Source organism: Crocodylus siamensis, unplaced genomic scaffold (genome assembly GCF_052110815.1).
Source record: "Crocodylus siamensis isolate JL-2025a unplaced genomic scaffold, ASM5211081v1 HiC_scaffold_76, whole genome shotgun sequence".
Taxonomy (NCBI): Eukaryota; Metazoa; Chordata; order Crocodylia; family Crocodylidae; genus Crocodylus; species Crocodylus siamensis.
The window spans coordinates 1-17,838 of record NW_028324486.1 but is presented as its reverse complement, the minus strand read 5'-3'; the positions used below and the strand labels follow the sequence as shown (position 1 = coordinate 17,838).

At 52.0% G+C, this 17,838-nt stretch overlaps 2 protein-coding genes across 4 annotated transcripts; both read right to left on the bottom strand.

Annotated features, from left to right (window-relative positions):
- Nucleotides 1-1,709: 1,709 nt before the first annotated feature.
- Nucleotides 1,710-7,577, bottom strand: LOC149851882 (maestro heat-like repeat-containing protein family member 2B). Of its 2 annotated transcripts, XM_090030272.1 has the most exons (10): nt 7,457-7,577; nt 6,318-6,471; nt 5,940-5,966; nt 5,553-5,675; nt 5,089-5,168; nt 4,571-4,706; nt 4,325-4,420; nt 3,852-3,956; nt 3,539-3,655; nt 1,710-3,154 (listed from the first exon to the last, which is right to left on the bottom strand). In XM_090030272.1, exons 2-10 carry the CDS (start codon nt 6,399-6,401, stop codon nt 3,104-3,106), a joined length of 819 nt encoding a protein of 272 aa, XP_089886398.1. In that variant the 5' UTR covers nt 6,402-6,471; nt 7,457-7,577; the 3' UTR covers nt 1,710-3,103. The 2 variants fall into 2 exon arrangements, with proteins under 2 accessions (XP_089886398.1, XP_089886399.1); XM_090030273.1 differs by lacking the exon at nt 5,940-5,966.
- A 236-nt stretch (nt 7,578-7,813) lies between these two features.
- LOC149851881 (uncharacterized) lies at nt 7,814-16,460 on the bottom strand. Of its 2 annotated transcripts, XM_090030274.1 has the most exons (6): nt 16,267-16,460; nt 15,187-15,298; nt 13,035-13,142; nt 12,437-12,581; nt 11,161-11,213; nt 7,814-8,398 (listed from the first exon to the last, which is right to left on the bottom strand). In XM_090030274.1, the coding sequence occupies exons 1-6, from the start codon at nt 16,440-16,442 to the stop codon at nt 8,180-8,182; spliced, it is 813 nt and encodes a 270-aa protein (XP_089886400.1). In that variant the 5' UTR covers nt 16,443-16,460; the 3' UTR covers nt 7,814-8,179. The 2 variants fall into 2 exon arrangements, 1 of the variants encoding a protein (XP_089886400.1); XR_016439508.1 differs by lacking the exon at nt 7,814-8,398 and having other exon boundaries at nt 11,788-12,581.
- Between the last annotated feature and the right edge of the window lie 1,378 nt (nt 16,461-17,838).

The window sequence follows — 17,838 nt, the reverse complement described above, 5'->3', positions numbered from 1 at the left end:
GTTGTGCCTGAAAGTAAGAGGAGGGAAGGAGGCGGGTGGAAGTGCAGAACCTGCGGAGGGGCAGTGGGGTGGGCCGGAGGCTGATGTGGCTCCAACTCTGGCCCTGACCTGGGATTAGGACCAGAGCCAGAGCTGCAGAAGCTCCCTGCTCCCCTTCTCCTCTTTTATATATGCTGATAAAAGACAAGGTGTTTTTGTGGGTTTTTTCTCCCCCTGCCAATTGGTGGGGAAAGCCTTGACTTGTATTGGCGTGGCTATGATAAATCCAGCACTGACTAGCCAAGCCTGCACCCGCCCCACATTGAAATGGACCCGCAGGAGACAGCGTGTTGTTTGTCAAATGCTTACAGGGTTGCAAAGCAGATGAGCGGGGTGTTTCTGTTACAGCTCTGGAAAGGTAAGCATGTATATTGTTGGGCTTTTTGTTCCCGTGGTGGTTGATGTTTCCTCACCATGGATATGTTGCTGCAGATTTCAGTGCAGGGTAATGGATAAGTCACGGCAAAGTGATCTCTGGTATAACTAGCGCTAGATAAGCACTTCCGAATGTCAGCTCCTTCAGCAGCCGCCGGTTGGATAAACTTGCGTAGAGGGAAATCTGTTGAAACAGGTTGGCAGTTGCATATGAAGTAATATGGCTTATTACAGTGTTGAATTTGCCAGTTCCCTAATGTAAACAGGCTTGAATCCGTGAGATACGACTTCCTTTCTTTTGCTGCCATCTCCATGGCTCTCCATGGGGTTACTGTGTCATTGAGGAGAAATTTTGCTAACATTTTTGTTTCATTCTGTGTCAGATGGACATCGTGACATCCCTAAATGAGTTCACTTTCTCAGCCAACTGAGCATTGAGTCATGCATCTCCTGCTAAAGAAGCTCGAGTTACTTGCATGATGCACTCCATCCACTTTCACTGCAGAACGAAGAGCTGTCAGGCCATTTCCAGGTTTGGCAATCTTTAAAAACATAGAGCTGCACTCTGCTTTTATATATGGACACGTAGGGCCTCTATATTTAATGGGAATTAAACATCTGCGCTCTCAGGATAGAACTGGATAGGCATCTGGCTGGGGTCATCTGACCCCAGCTCTCTTTCCTGTCCAGCGCAGGGGGTCAGACTCGATGATCAGTTGAGGTCCCTTCCAACCCTAGCATCTATGAATTTGATCGAAAAAGTAGGTTGCTGACTGTCCCGCATCATTTTAATGGCGGAATTTAAATTATACAAAATAAACCTGTATGAAGACCCAAACTTTTAAAAGTGGCCTTCTAAAGCGTGCCTGGAAAATGTGCAAGTGTGCATGTTTGCACCTACAGGATTCACATTTCAAATGTGCATGAAAAAACTTGGCACATGTAGCTTAGACCTTCCTCAGGCCTCTTCAGAGCACTCTCCTCTTGACTTCAAAGGAATTTGACCTGGAGTAAAAAACTCACAAATATTGGCAATGTTTTAGTCCTAGCCTGACTATTTTTGACTTATCCACTGCTTTAGTTCAGAGATGGAGCTTAAATATGAATCGGTAAGAGGTAAATAGAAAGAGATGCCATTCTTCATTTTTCTTCTATGTTTCTTTTCTACAAACTAGGCCAATAATGATATATTTTAATGCCTTGGAGTCCCCCTGCTCAATTCAGCAAAGGATTCCAGGGTGCCCAGAAGTTCCATTCATTTTATCTAGTCAGTCCTTCTCTAAAAAGACAGCTTTTCTCTAAGCTATTAGTGAGTGCATGGTGCCTATGGAGAGGAGTAAGTGGGTATAAAGCTCCACTTTATTAGGCATGTGCTATCTGAATCACAGGTAACAATGGAGGCAGGTACTGGGAAGTACTGATGAGCCAGTATGGAGGGGAACTTGTGCCAGAAAAGAGCCTTGTGGAACAAGGGGAAGGAAAGGCAAGGACCATGTTGTAACTGAGTTACAATTCCATGCCTGCTGTGAACCTGAGACTGCACAGTGCTGCCACCCTAATTAACTATAAGACCTCAGTTCATAACATTGCTGTTGCAAGGGTATGAAATCAGGATCGTAAACATCTTCTTTGGGAAATATAAGAAATGCAAGGACTGAGTAGGAAAGAGTTTCAAATCAGAGTGACTAGAAAGAAGTGATCGTGTGTTTCTATGCATATGGGTGGTGACTCATAGGTCCATGTATGCAGCTGTGTGAATTGTTTCTCCCCTGGCCAGAACTCATTGCTTCTGATAGTCCTATGGCTGGGCTGTCTCCTCGCCTTAGAACACCACTTTCAGTGTTGCAACTGCACGTAACCGCAAAAAAAAAATACGACCGAGCCTCTCATACATAGCTATTTATTTGACTCTAAATTATTTCTGTTTCCCATAAAAGACAGTGAGAATGTGGCCTTTTCCCTTATGTGTTGTACTCTACCTTGTAGCACCACCCTCACTTTCTCCGGTGGGGGAGGGGACTCTGGTGGCGCAGCTGCTGCAGTGGGGGCCTGGCTGGTCTCAGCCCCTGCTCCCTCCTCGACCAACCCCTCCTCTGTGGAACGGTCCAGCTGCGCCTCGGCCTTACGCTTGGCAGCCCGCCCTGAGGGGACGGGCACCCGCTCAGCTTCTGGCCCGGGGTGATCCTCAGGGATGGGGACAGGCACAGGCACAGCCACAGCCACAGCAGGACACGGGGTCACAGCCATGGGGACTGGGGCCCCCTCTGAAGGAAGCACTACGGATGGGGCTGCCCACAAAATTGGCCCTGCCCGCCCTCCCCCTCTCTCAGCTCTGACACGGCCATGGGGGTGTCCTTCGGCACAGGGGGGACGTCGCTCGTGGGGCTCCCTCCCTACCTGGTGCAGCAGGGGCCCACGGTGCTCTCCTGAGGGGGCACTCCTGCCCCACACACCTGCACCGATAGCACCGCGGGTCCCCCACCGTATAAAACACTCGATACACCGCCCCCCCCGGGGATCACTGCCAGGGACCCCTCGAACCCCAGCTGCGTCCCCACTGCCGGCTGGATCTGCACCTGCCGGCAGAAGGAACGCAGGTGCTGGACGCTCAGGCCTCGGCACCCCAGCGAGACAGGGGTCAGAGTTCAAGCATGATGTTAAAGAGTTGTGCTGTGCATAAGCCTGTGCCCTACGGTGACTTGGTGCTCCTCCTCCGCTGCATCCATTGTCCTGGATTGGTCTGGAATTAAAATAAGGAGGAAAAAGTGCTGGAATGAAGTCTGAAACAGAACCTTGGCTCCGTGGGAACCATGTGCAATGTCATGGGCAGTGTGGTCCAAGGGTGATGTTTGAAGTCTGAGTGACTTCAGTGGGGTCAGAGGTGCAGCGGGAAGAGAGCTACAAGCCTCTCCCCATTCTTGCTAGGGGGCTTTCTCTTTTCACACTTCCCAAAAGAGGGCCACACCACGCAACTCTTCTCTCCTAGGAGGAGATCTTCCAAGGGCAAGTTGTGGCCCTTTTGAGGTGTCATTAGATCAGCAGTGAATGGACAGAGCAGAGGAGTAGGCATTACCAGAGGGAGAAAAGGGGCAGAGACACTTGCACCTACTCAGAGTGCCCTTACCTTGCAGGTGCAGAAGGCAGAGGATGCAGTCGGCAGCCCACAGGCGGGATGTGGCCAGAGAGGCACAGGTGTACGGTGCCAGCAGCCCCAGCAGGGACCCAAACTGCTCAAGAGGCTCTTGAAGGTGAGAAAAAAGGAAAAAGAAACAAATGACATGTGTCTGGGTCTGGCTAGAGTGATATTCAAGTTTATGATCCTGGGAAGGTGAAAACAGGAATGCATCCCTGTGGGACCCTGTCTGCTAGGGAAGCTTTCTACATCTCAGGGTGAGGCTGCCATGAGGACATCAAGGCAAGAGTTAGACCATACTTACTCTGCAATAGGCTGTCTCCTGATAGGCGACAAGCAGCTGAGAGCTGGCTTGCAAGGCCCTAGCTTGCTTCCACTTCTTGTTGGAGAAGATCCACAGCTCAAGCAGCTGTTGGGAGAGCAAACTACTGTCAGAGGAGGTTTTAAAACACCTCAGAGTAACCATTTCAACAGCAGACAGCACCATTGCCACTGAAATCCCTCCAAGCAATCTGATTCTTTTATCATCTGGATACACCTGAGACAGACTTTAATTCCCCTGAAGCCAGAGGAGCTGTTCAGTGACCCTGGCACAAGATGATGCAGCTACTAGACATGTCAACGGGATGCAAGGGAATTACCATCCATTGCCTCAAGGACACCTTGGGAGACTCCCCTCTCATGTGCCCTGCCGAGGGAAACCTTCCTCCCTGTTTCTTTGGCCCATTCCCCCTTCCCCAGACAAGAGGGCTCTGCCTGCTCCTGCTGGCTACTCACATGGAACATTTCCATGAACCAGTTCTCAGTGGGGTCTTCTTCAAGGAGGCCCCTCATGAGCTCACCCAAGGCCTTCATGGACAACTCGTGCAGTACCTGCAAGCAGGAGATAGAAGAGGGAAGCTCAGGGCCAGACGGAGCGTGTGTCACAAAACCCAGAACCATTCTAGGGAGGCCAGGGGTGACTGCCAGGGCCCAGAGCAGGCTGGGGAGCAGGTCCCAGCAGGTGATGCTGTTTAGGTGTACCTGTATTTGCACAGAGTCCTCAGAGGTCTCACCCTCTTCCCTCAGCTGCTGAACAGCTGGAAGAGGCAGCAGGCACTTCAAGCAGTCCTCCAGGATGTTTCTGTTCTCATCCAGATTCAGTGAGGGTTTCACCTTGCTGGCAGAAGAAAGAGAGGAAGAAAAGCCCTGTCACACTGACTGCCAGCCCCAAGGGAATGTGGGCCTAGTGCTAAGATATGGTCTGAACCTAGAACCCCAAATCCAAGCCCTGCTGGACTTGGCAGCCGAGAAGCTCCTGGCACTCCCCGCACCACTCCTAGTTGTCCCACCACCACCAAGTCTTTCAAGTCCAAATCTGCAAGTGGACCAAACACATTCAAACCCTCTGACCCCAGCTGCAGTGAGAGCAGCCTGTGACCTGAGCCCTGCAGCTGTCTCTCAGCTCCGGGTCTGACAGGCAGAACAACAGAGAGTTAAGGAAGGAGCTCATCTCTGACCAGGGCACCCCAGTGCCAAGGGCCAGGGCAGAAATCGCCTACCTCAGGTGCTTAATGGCAAGCATGGCCCTGAGGTGAACAGGAGAGGCCAAGCAATCCATTGGTTCCGCTTTTATGAAGTCCTAAAAGCAGAAATGGAGACATGACACGGGGAAATGGATGTGGGACGCACAGAGCTCCCCCCACAAACCCACCAGGATGCCCTCCACGGTGAGCCATAAACAGAGCCAGGGCTGTGCTGGCCACTGCCCCAGGATCCTGCTCAGGTCGGTGGCATCAGTGCAGAGGGCACAGAGCTGTACCCCAGTCACTCACCAGACACAGCCGGGCCCTCCAACAGCAGCCCATAATTCAGCATAGCCTACAAAGCTTCAAGGGGCACCAGCTTGCTGGGCCCCAAGCAGACCCCTCATGAGGCTCCAATAATCCCATCGCAGCCAGGGGACGAGATAGCCGCTCCCAGGGAAACCAGTCCCATTAGGTTCCCACCAGGTCCTCCCACTCACCAGCATGTACCCCAGGAGCTCCTCTTTGTAAGTGAACTGGAAGATCTGGGAGTCATCCACGTCTTGGATGGCATGGCTGATCTCAGTGACTGACTGGATCAAGGTCAGCTGTAAGTCCAGATCCTGAATTTCATGGCGGAACAAAAAGGAGATGGGGATGAGGAATGGACAAGAACCAGGGTCCACAAGGTAAAGATCAGGGATGAAATGCAGCCTCATTTGCATCCCTGAGAGATGTCTACAGGCCCCAGAAAGCCCCGGGCCCACACCTGTCTCAGATGAGGAGTGTGGCTGCAGCAGGGTCTCCCGCCTGGGGAGGGTCATTGTGCCTCCTGCAGTTAGGGTCTGGGAAGAGCACAGGCAGGGTTGGGGTCATTGAACATTTACCTTATTGACAATGTTGATGCCAAGCACCTGGGAAATTAAATGCAAAAGAACCGTCAGTGCCTGGAATGGCTCCAGAGTACAGCCCACTGCCAGGTTCAAAAAAGGGCAGGGCCAGGGAGTGTGGAGTAGTGCAAGGGCATGAATGCACGCCCCACTCCAGCACAGGACAGGTTGTCAGGAGCGTCTATCCCAGCACTCTCCATACGTGGGTCCCTCCCACTGCACATCATCCCAGAAGAATTAACATGGATGCTCATCACAGCCATGAGTTCAGGGGGAGATTCAGACAGTCAGAGCCTCTCTAGGCTCCCAAGTGCACAGGAGACATTGGTCCCATGGCAGGCCTGTTCCCAACACGCTGCAGTCCCAGGCTCTTACCTGCCAGCTGGTCATGTAATACTGCAGGACCTTCCTGGTGATGTCATGCTCCACGCAGGGAAGAAGCTGTGTTGCAGTGGGCATGGACAGCTATTCATCCGTAGGCCAGTATCAAGGCCCTGTGGGTCCTGGCTCTTTTCCCTTGGTGATAATCCTGCATGGGGTGACATGACACTCACACCAGGGCTTCCCATGCCTTCTGCCCCCCAAGTAGCAATCACTGCTGACCAGGGAGTTGCCCAGCAGCGATACCGGCTCTCCCTGCCAGTCACAGGAGACCCGCAGCTCTCAGTGCCATCATCAGTGCTTTGTTTCAGACTCCTCTTCATCTCTGTCTTGCAGCCTGGGTGACTCAGGCAGAGAGAGCTGCAGTGCCACTCTGAGCCATGGAAGTCGGGGCAGGGGCGAGGGAGACTTTGTGACCGAGAGGAACAGAGGCAGCAGATGCATTGTGCCCAGGGCCTCCTCATACATTTGGCAGTAAGGAGTCCCTGAGCACAATGAATTGGGAAGGCTGCTGCAGGTCTCTCTGTGTGAAGGAGGTGGCTCTGCCTCTTGTGCTTTGTGCAGAAGCTGAAGGTCTCGGCAGGTGTTTGGGGTACTGTGAACACCCTGCTGGATGGTGGGGCCTGGACCCAAACACCTGTGAGCACTGAGGTGCTCAGCTCAGCCGTGGTGGTGGCTCTGCTGGGCTGGGTGAGCCCAAGAGGAGAACCCTAGGGCCCATTTTGCAGCAAACATCTAGGTGCCTCTAGACTCTCCAGCACCTGCCGGGGGAGGTGGGTGGAGATGTGGATTATGCACTCGGAGCTGGTGCTTTCAGGCTGGGCAACAGGACTCAGGTCTGCTCTCCCACAGCTAACTGAAAGATGTGCGAAATACACTATCTTTTTCTCTGGGTGAACAACAGATGTAGTTGCCTCAGTGCCTGAAAGGGGCTGGTTGACTGTTGACCCAATAACCTGGGACATGAAAAACATGAGTAGTAGAAACTGTGTTCCCCTCTGTATCACTGGAGACCTCATGTGGAGCACGCCCCCCTGGGAGAGGGCGCTACCAGGGACAGTAGCCACTGCCAAGCTGTTCTTCTCAAGGGTTTCTAGGGGGAGGAAGTGTGAGAAACCCCCCAGTGCCGTTACCTGCAAGCGGCCGACTATCCCCGACACCTGCACTTTACTCATCACAGCACCAAAGTCCTCCAGTGTGGCCAGGGCGAGGTCCAGGTGGCCCTTGGCTGAGAATGCCAGGATGGTCACAACTTGCTGGAATCCAAGAAGCGCAGTGGTGAGTGAGCAGGACCGTCTGGCTGACAGACCCGAGTCCTCCCCATCTCCCCTGATACTAGAACTGCCCGTCTGACCCGGAACAAGCCAGGGGGCTGTCTGAGGAAGAGGACAAGGGATGGCCATGAAGCAAACGAGCCCCAGACACGGAGCAAGAGAGAAGTGAGGACACGGGAGGACCTGGCCATGTCTGGAGAGAACAGGGTCCTCACCTCTCTCTCAGAAGCGTTCATGTAATCTGTGCCCTTCAGAGATTTCTGGAGCTGGGATTTCACATGGGCAACATCCTGGCAAGAAGCCAATGTGGTACCCACTGCCTTATATAGGAAACTCTGAAAAAAGGAGACCAACATCACGAAAGAGGTGGGAACATAGCAGCCATGCTGGTCAGGACAAGGACAGCCAGAAAGACACCCATCCCCAGGAAGGACCAAGAGAGTCCAGCTCCAGCACCCACGTGCCAAATAACTGGCCCCGCTCTCTGCAGGGAAATGGCAGCTGAAGGCAGAGAAAGAGCCCCTGTAAGCCGCTCCCTTTGGGTCAGTGAAGAGAGCAGACAACCAAAGACAATGCCTTTGGTCAAGAAAATAGAACGGAGAAGCACAAACTCTGGAGAGAAACTCTCTGCAGCCTCCTGCCACAGCACCATGAAACAGCTGCAGAAACCCAGCCATTGCCAAGAGCGTGCACCTTCTCTGGGGAGGAGCAGGCATAACTGGCTGTCTGGTGCTGCAGCTCCAGGCTCAGCTGAATGCTCCAGGCATCGTCATCTATGGTCTTCAGTGTCATGTTCAGGAACTGCGGGAACAAGTGAAGGGAAGCAAAGGGTTGGGTGCATGGGCTGAGTCTCTGTCCGCCCTCTTCCTGTGCCCTTCTAGCACCCAAGTCTCACAGGGAGAGGACTCCTTTGGGGAACTCTACAGGTGGGCACCCTAGGATCTTCCTGCTTCTTGCTCCCTACTCCTCATCTCTGCCCATGCATCCTTCACAACCTTTGACACAAGTGGACAGAAATTTGGAGGAGATTGTGCCAAGAAACCTGTCCACTGGGGAGAGATTGTGTAGAGTGGGGAGGATGGATCAAGTCAGGAAGACGCCGTGGGCTCTACAACAGGCACCTCCAACTGCCAGGGACGTCAGTGCTTTGTTGTGTTTGTTGGGCTTGCACTGTGATAGTATAGCAAAACCCCCAGTTTTTCTTTTATTATTTATCTTAAAACGCATTCCCTCTCCTTCCCCAACCATTTCTGACTTTTTTCTCCATATTCTCTATAGATAAGTGTAAGTGAACTCAAAATTAGGATAAGCTTTAAGCATTTTTATTTTTGGTGGCAAGTTTTTGGTTTTGGATGTCCATTGTTTTATAATTATTAGGTTTGTATTAATTTTTACTGTTGTATATTGTATTGTTGTCATTTTTGTATTGATTTTTATTGTTTCATATGCATATTGTACGGTTTAGGCCTGTGTTTGTAAGTGAAATAAAGTAATGTCAAGTTTCCATTTTATACATCTAGCTTCCATCTTCTGTCCTCTGCCTGGGCATCCCATGTTGCAAGAATATGATTCATTGTTCCCCTCCCATGGAAATTGGTTCCCAGATGAATGAGAACAATTGGGTATGATTGAGATACAGTGGTAGCAGGCCTCTACTGAATGGCCTGTAAAGACATCACCTCGCATTGATTCATCCAGGAACTACGGACCTCACCCAGGAACAGAGACAAGACCAGCATTTGAAAAACAAAAGACCCTGCAAAACCAGCAACTCTCACCATTACAGACACCTGAAGCTGCACATCCCTGCAGGGAGCACACATGCCCAGTAAGCCAGGGGCTGACCCTTGCCTGGGCGTGCCTCCTGTCACTAGGGTCACACACAATCTGCCCCTATAAAGAGGGGCAGTGAAGACAGACCCAGTGGGAAAGCCATTTCCTTCCAGACCAGACCAGCTTCACGCCACCTATCCACCCCAGAGGCCCTGCTGGTGACCCCCTCTGGGCAATGTCTACTGGACAAGGACCCCTTCCAGCCTGGATAGGTAGCTATTACCTGCACACCTTCTCCTACAATTTGGACTCTCTCTCTCCTCCTGAACTTGAGTGGACTTCAGCCCCTGCACCAAGCCTCTCTAACCCCTGCTGCCGTTGTGTGTGTGTGGGTGCAAGGGAACCAATTTGGCATTGTGTCACCATCTCCCCTGTTCAATAAAACCATTTGCAGGGGTTGCAAATGACGAGTTGGGTCATTTTACTGAATCCCAGTCCCTTCCCTATCTTAAATTCCAGCCTCATTCTCTCTTAGCTCCAGTTCTCACCCTCTCTGCTAGTTTCCCCATCTCCTCCCAATTCCATCTCCTCTTTTCTGCCACCTCTCAGCCTCTCCTTGCTTTCCTGCTGTCCTGCTGCTTTTCCTGTGACTTTCTCTCTGTTTTCAGGCTTCCCCCCACCTTCTCTGGCTCCCCACACCCAGACCCCCTCTTTAAAACCCACACTTCCCCTTTGTCCCATTGTTCCCCCTCCCCGTCTACCTTTTTATCTCCCCCCATACTTCTGGCTCCAGTCCCACACTCTGTGCCAGCATACTTCCCTGTTCTGCAGGTTTGGGGCGTTGTCTTTTAATCAATTAGGATCAATTAACCTAAAGTTACCCCCCAGCCTCACTTCTTCAGCCCAGGCCCCTGTAGTCTACCAGTTCTAATCCCCGTCCTGATAACTTTAACCCCTACGCTTCTACTTTCTTACCTTAACCTTTATCCAGGTATCCCAAGTACACCAAACACATACATATCACAATAACTAACTTAGGAACTCACTTGTGTGTATGTGTAGGTAGGTGGTATGTGTGTAAATTACTGAATACACACATGTATATAGATACAGATACTGTGTGTGTGTGTGTGTGTGTGTGGCATATAAATTAGTAATCCACATATGTGTATTGAATGTGCAGGTGTCTAAATTTGGTGTGTGTAGCATGTATGAACCCAGACTGGTTATTTTGAACGAGTGTATCTGAGTTGCTAGTGTGAGAGTGTATGTGTGTATATATATATGGCACTGTGTGCATGATATACGAATTAGTAATCTGTGTCTACCTTTTGGGGTGTATAATGTATGTGCCTGAGCTGGTAATCTGAGTGTCTATGCCTAATAGGGGTGTATGCACCTAGCGAGTGTGTGCTTAATTGATTTTTATGTGTGCATGTGCAATTGTACACACCCTTCTGTCTAAAAGCACAATATTGAGATCCTGAGCGTTGGCCTGACCCCTCAGGGCAACAATAGGACCTGGGAATTGCAGAAGCCCCCTACCAAGGCCTCATCTCCTCCCATTTCTTGAGCTCAAAGACTGTACGGAAAGGCTGGAGGATCCCAAATGGACAACTCTAGATGTCAATCCAAACTCAAGGAGACCGGCAAACCTTCCAAGTTGGACTCTTGCTGGGTTATTGGCTTTCATCACCTCAGTTGCCTGAGGCATGAGGGAACCCTCCCTTCCCAGACAGCCCTACCCGGTTTGGCTGGCTGCAACAACAGCTCTGAGAGCCACCCTGTACCTTCAGCAGCAGGTGCTCCCACCGCACATTGTCCTGGGAGGTCTCAGGATTTCCTGAAGGTGGGAGGCAAACAAGAAGGATGTTACTGTCGTAGGCACTGAAGAAGTGTCCTAGTTGCCTCCCTGGGCATCAAGTCTTTGGAAGCTCCTGCATCTGCACCCGGTCACCTCCCCGGATCCCGAGATCACAGGCCTTGCGCTCTAGTACATACCATGCTGGCACGTCTGGAAGTTGTGCACAACCAGTCCCTGCAGAACTGGCCGTAAGGGGAACAGAGGGTGCTCACCACCTCATGGATGTGCTCGGCACAGCACAGTACAGGACTGGGCTTCATAGAAGGGCAAAGTGCACAGAGGTTTCCTCTGGCAACAGAAACCTTCCACGTCTGCACCGAACTGCAGGAGAGCGGTTGCTCTGGTGGAGCCCTTCACGGGCAAACCCTACCCTGGGTCCCATCAACCTCAATGCTGTCAAGCCCCTGGATTCGCCCGGTGAAAAAGAGTAGAAGCTCTCAAACATGTGATGCTGCAGAAGGGGAATGGTACCACGGGGGGCTCCAGGAGGCTGCAACCTCCCCTCTCCCTTTCCAATCTGCAAAGATCACTGTGCTCCTTCCTTGCTTGTTACCTTCAATGGTCGAGAGCAGGATGGGAACCTTGATCCTCCACTGCTCTCCAACAGCAGGGTGGATCGTGCAGTGCAGAGCCCACAGTCCCCGCAGGGCAGAATGTGCGGGGCTGCTGTCACCCATGGCCGAGGCAACCACCTGACAGCGAGAGAGAAACAGGGGCCCAACTCTGGAGCAGGGCTCCATGGCTTTCTTTAGGAGGGAAACTGCCCTCCAGCATACATGGCCAGAGGATTCAGCAATCGGATATAGGCTGAGGTGCTGTGCTCGGCTGATCCTGCACAGCCGTGGACGCTCAAGGAACTGGGCACAACTGGCACTTTCGTGGCACATTCCATGTCAGGATCTCAAGGAGCTTTACGAAGGAGCCTTCCCTCCCAGCCCTTCTGTGAGGCAGGCACTGTTCAGTCATCATTGGATGAGTGGGGAAGCTGAAGCAAAAAGGCCTTGGGATTCCCCTATGGCACAGCATAAATCTGGCACAGCTCTGGGCTGGAGGAGCCCACATTGTCTGGCTCCCCCTCCAAGGCTGTAATGACCCAACTGTCCCTCCTGCCTTCGGGCCTCCTCGTAGTGCATGGAAGAGGCTGGAGATTTTCTACGAGGCAGGTGGAGCGGGTTGATCCCACAGGGATCTGGATTCCAAACCTCCTTTGCTGGGGTCCATGCAAGCCACTTCTTCTCCCTCCCACTCCGGTTGCTTGGCCAGGTCCCCAAGGCATCGGCACACGGGGGTCAGAGTGCAGCTGTACTGAGCTGGCACTATGTACTCCAGCAGCCGGGGCCGTAAGACCTGGAGAGAAGAGCCAGACAGCTTGGACTCAGCTACTTGTACCCCTGCACCCAGCTCTCTTCATGCAGTGCTCAAGGACAGTCTCCTCTTCTTCAACAATAACCCACGTACTTGAGGGTCCTTCCCCCAACTGTGACCTCATGTCTGTCTCTCAGGAATAGCTGATCTCTGAAACCCTGCTCTAACACTGGCCAAACAAGTCTCAATTTCAGAGAAGACTGAGCAGAACAAGGAGGGGGAATGAGGAGGCCATCTCAGCACAGGGATCCCTTCCAGCTGGGGTGTTGTATGTCATTCCTTATACGGCAGCAGCTTGCTCCATAACTCACGGCCAGCACTGGCCATGATCTATCTCCATTACCCTGCCAATGCAGAGAATTGCCCAGTGGAGATGTACAGGGGATGAAGAGAAATGCATTGATAATGCAAGGGCAGAACTAACTGGTCACCTACCTGGCTCATGCCACTGTTTGGGACATCCAGATTTTCCAGGATCTCCACACAGGTGGCTCGGAGGCTCTGTTCCTCCTCAGCACCCTGACTGGAGCGGTTTTTGGGTTTCTGCACAAGAGACCGAGAGAAAGATCATGAGCTAGTCAAGAGGCACTGACTGGAGACTCAGTCTCCATCTCCTTCGCAGCCAGCTGGAACGCTGCAGAGTTACCAGTGATTTTATATTCTGCTCAAAGTACAACTCCCTGGAGCTGAGATAATATAAGCAAAAACAAGCTGATGGGGCAGGTTCCCAGTTCAGAAACACCTCCAACACTGTGAAACAACACACTGAACACAAAGTGTTTCTGGGGTCTGGGAATGCATTATGTCTTGAAACCAGCCAAGTATTCACCTCCCTCGTCCTTCCAAGAGAAGCCTTCAGATTCAGCCCAGCGGACACAAATGTGCAGGCATCACACACCCGCTCTGCTCTGTCTGCTCCAGCGGTCCAGCCAGCTCAGACCTCTGCCTCTCATCAATGTGATTCTATCGATGTGCAAAGCTATGTCCTGGGCACCAAGACACATCCTTGGGAGTCTATTTCTACCAGAGAGCATTGCTGTTCTCAAGGAAGTTTCCCTGACACACTGTGTGGTCAGGGTTTTCACTCCTCAGTGCCTGACGGGGCAAATCTCAGCCTCATCAGAAGATGCACATAGTCCAGATCAGAGTCTGGTCTTGCCAACACCCTGGGGACAATGCAGAGCAGCTGCACTAACATCCCAAGAGCTCCCTTAGGTCTGCTGCACCAGTGGAAATGGTCTGACCCTGGGTCTAATGACTCAGCCTGGCAGCCCTGGGGCACCCCACGCTCCTGCGCGAGCCAATGGCAGGCTTCAGCCTGCTACAACAGCAGCACCAAGTCTCCAGCCTCGATTTCTATTACAATTTGGCTGGTAGACAAGCTGGACTGCTTGAAAATATAGGCCACTAAGTCCCAGGCCCAGTCATCCAGGCCCTGCACACTGAGCAGTGTCCTGATGAAATGGAGGACGGCCTTCTTCACCTGGAGGGGAGGAGAGGACAGACTGGAGTCAGGACTGCCCTTATGCCCAAATGGTGGCAGGGACTGGCCATGGCACAAACCCTCCCTCAAACCTGGGAAAGGATGACAGGGAGGGAGAAGGGTCCCCAGGCCTCCAATTTTATTTCTAGGGTTTATAAAGAGGCAAGAGAACAAACAGTGTATCCTTGCTACTCAATAGTCCCATATTGGCATCTGAGGGAAAGCAGATCCCCTCCCCTCTGGCAAACTGATAACACTTCCCCAGATCCTGACTCTCCCCAGCTCTGGAAGCAGAGGGGCAGACTCTCTGCACTGCCTTCCCTGAAGACGCTGATAGGGAAGAAAGGTTTTCTCTACAAGACAGCCAAGGAATCTCGGGTGGGAATTTTATGTCAGGTCCATATGCCATCCCCAGCACAGCCACTACTCACAAAGCACCTCACCTCAGTGCTCTGATCACAAAGCATGCATGTCATGGCCTTGACTACTGCACATTTTTTCTGGCTCATCTCCCGCACTGCAAGAAGGAGGAGGGCACTATATTGCTGTGTTCTGGGAGCAGTCTACAGCAAGATGCACCCAGATTGCAAGAGACCTGCTTGTGGCGACCTGCACACCCTCCTGTCTCTACTTTGAAACCTGGGAAAGTCTCTTGGGCCATAACAAAGGTCTCCACCAAGACCGCCAGCAACGGTTTGAAAAAGAGCGGCTCGGCGAGCAGGTTGCCGTCCTCGGCCAGCTGCAATGGGGCTTAGTCTAAGTGGGAGAGATGATGCCAGTGCGAATAGATTGGGACATTGCTTGCTTTAGAGCAGTGTCTTCCTGGGATGCTGGCCGGGTATAGAAGATGCAGTAGCTAGGAGCAATCTCAGAGCTGCTGGCTAGGATGAGGGCTCAGTCAGGGCAGGGCAGTAAGGCAATCCCTGTCTGCCTCTCCTTCTCATACAGCAGAAGTGGCGATGCAGGGGCCAGGACAGAAGAGAAACCTCTCCACTGCCTCCAGTGATCCTCTCTCCTAGGAAGGGGACCAGGGGGCTCCCCAGGGAAAGAGCACAGCAAACAGCCGCCTTTCCATCAAACTGCTCATTCTCTATGGACCCTTACCTGGCTGATTAAGGCCATACCAGTCGCATGACATTTTTCCGTTGTGGAACTGGTCCGCTGTAGGACCTGCCCTATGAAGTGGGGCGTTATTACTCCCAGTGGGAGCAGAGCCCTGCAAGAGAAAACCACAAGTTCTGGGACCAGCCGGGCACTGCCAACACACATTTACTCTGAGGCAGTAGCTGTCATTGCTTGGAGCACAAGCTCCAGGTCTCCAGCCCCACACAACCCTGCATGTCCAGCACAGAAAGTTCCCCCTCCACCACTCGTCCCACTGCCTAGAGCACAGATGCAGTCCAGCCTGCCTATCTCACATGGCCAGCTGGCACACCCCCTCGTGGTGTGTCTGGGGGCTCTCAAGTAGCGGCCAGGTTCCTGCTTTGCAGAGGTCTGCAGCCACTTTCTCCCCAAGGCCCTTTGCTATAGCGCAGGCCAGGGTCTCCATAGAAAGCCTGGGGAGACAGAAGATTTACAGATTTACAGACCGTAATGAGATGCTGCGGCCAGAGCACAACCAAAACGCCCTGTCACTCGGGGGTCCATTACTCAGACACTTGCTGAGCAAGTCAGGCAGCTCAGATCAGACCGATGCTGCCATTTTTTCTCACGCCTTGCAATCCCCTGGCAGGCTCGGGGAGGGCAGGGCCTTGCACAAATCAGTGCTGGAAGCCAGGCGGGATGCATGGAGGCTCTCCCAAGCCAAATGCACTATGGAAAGAACCGGGCAGCCATTTTCTCTCCCTAAAAGGACAAAGGCCACGTGTAGAGCATGGGAACATGCAGAAGTCACATGTCCAGGTCCCAAGCACTGGGGCCCAGCATGTGCTGGTCACTAATGGAGATTGTGACATCCCCGGGCTAAAACTACCTGTCCTGTCCCAGAGGAGCTCAGACTGCAGGGACTAATAGGCTCTCCCAGCCTTAACATTTCACACTGCGCTTCTCAGACAACCCCCGCTTCTTTCAGTTGCCAGGACCAAGACAGCTCTGCACAGCCCTTGGCAAGGACAAGAACACCCTGCAGGCAGCTAGCCTGAAGTGAGGCCAAACCTGTGAAACCAGGCTCAGCCTACTCCTTACCTGCAAGGGTTGCCCACTGTGCACACCTGCCCCTTTCGCAGCTGCCTCCGCCGGATGCTTGATGTGGGCATTGGCATGTCCTGCCCCACGGTGACACCAACTTGCACTAGAAGAGTGCGCAGGAGCTCGGGGAGTAGCTCCCTCAGGACTGAGCTGGAGTGCCTGGTGGTCAGCATCTCCAGGGATGCACATGTTGCCTGAAGGGACAGAGAAGACTCGAGTCAGCCCGGGGAAGACACTTGAAAATCCATAACTCCAAGTCTAAAGGTCTCTTTCTCACTTCCAGGAGAGCTCAGAACAGCTCTGGTAGCAGCTCCCTTAGCACTTGGCTCCCTTCCCAGTCACATCCCTGCACTCCCAGTCACATCCCTTCCCAGTCACTGCCTTTCCAGTCACATCCCTGCAATTCTGCATATCTTATCATATCATTATTATTTTTATACAAGGTGTATTTGTCGTGAAAATAGAGCTTGTAGATGCTTTTACAAATGTACTTTAAGTTTAAAACTAAGTTGTACCATGTAACAATGTTAGCAAGAGCAGGAGTCTCTGTATGGAGCTGGTCCCTAAATGAATCATGGTTGATTGTGTAACACAGTAGCTAGTCTGAGTAAGTATGTTAATGAGCAGCAATTAACACCTGCAAAATCAGAGCTCAAGAAGAAGAAAAATCAATAAAGAGCCAGGAACTCCCGGAAACTTCATTGTTAAAGGTACAGAAGCCCCCGTTTGAACTAATCAATGCTGGAAACAGACCCTTGGGGCTGAAATACCCCCTGATCAACCACTTCCAGAGCGCTATTCATCATGGCAGTGAATCAATCAAAATTCATCAACGGACTCCTGAGACTGCACGTACGTGTGAACGTGACCCCTGGGGCCATCCTGCAGCTACCAAGAGGTATGTTCCTTGAGGTCAACGACCCCTGGATTGGGTAAGCCCGAGAATTGGGGAGTCACCAAAGTCTGCCAGAGAGGGATAAAAGGCAGCGAAGAATGACCCCCAATGGTGCCCTCTTTCACCTGACCAGCACCCTGCCTGTGCAGCCAGAAGGACCAGCCCCTTCTGCAGCAACATTGTACTGAAAGAAGCCTCAACTGGCCATCGGTGGCAGACTCCAGTGCTTGGGGACAGGTATCTGGACACCAGTGCTTAGTGTTCAGAGCTAGCTACTGTGAGTGTGTATGTGTGCGTGAATGTGTGTGTGTTTGAGGAGATCAGCACGAAGGTTTATGGTCTGACTTTTGCATCCGTCCAAGAAACTAGAATTCTATGATGATCCTGTGAGTTGGTGCTTTATAGCCAACACTATGAAGTGCTAAGTCTTTTTTGTGGGCTAGGATCTGCATCAGAGAGAGGGCTTGATGGCAAATTAAAGAGAAAAGATGTTTTTGTCCACTGTTGGCAATGATGTTCTTTAACAGGAAGCTTACAAAAAGACGATTATTCATTTCTACTCTCTTCACTGCATAACTTCTTCCCTTTTACTTCTTGGCACACCAAAAAAAAATCTACAACAGCTACTCCATTCCTTCCTGTCTGAAAGTAATTTCCATTTACAGGCAGGACTG

Excerpts from the sequence above, each read along its gene's own strand:
- LOC149851881 (XM_090030274.1), bottom strand. The coding sequence starts at position 16,442 with ATGCTGACCACCAGGCACTCCAGCTCAGTCCTGAGGGAGCTACTCCCC. Across the intron at positions 13,143-15,186 it reads GTATGGCCTTAATCAGCCAG|AAACCCAAAAACCGCTCCAG; the intron begins GTAAGGGTCCAT and ends TCTCTTGTGCAG. Across the intron at positions 11,214-12,436 it reads CATGGACCCCAGCAAAGGAG|GAAATCCTGAGACCTCCCAG; the intron begins GTTTGGAATCCA and ends TCCCACCTTCAG.
- LOC149851882 (XM_090030272.1), bottom strand. The coding sequence starts at position 6,401 with ATGCCCACTGCAACACAGCTTCTTCCCTGCGTGGAGCATGACATCACC. Across the intron at positions 5,967-6,317 it reads ATTACATGACCAGCTGGCAG|GTGCTTGGCATCAACATTGT; the intron begins GTAAGAGCCTGG and ends TTAATTTCCCAG. Across the intron at positions 3,656-3,851 it reads AGGAGACAGCCTATTGCAGA|AGCCTCTTGAGCAGTTTGGG; the intron begins GTAAGTATGGTC and ends CTCACCTTCAAG.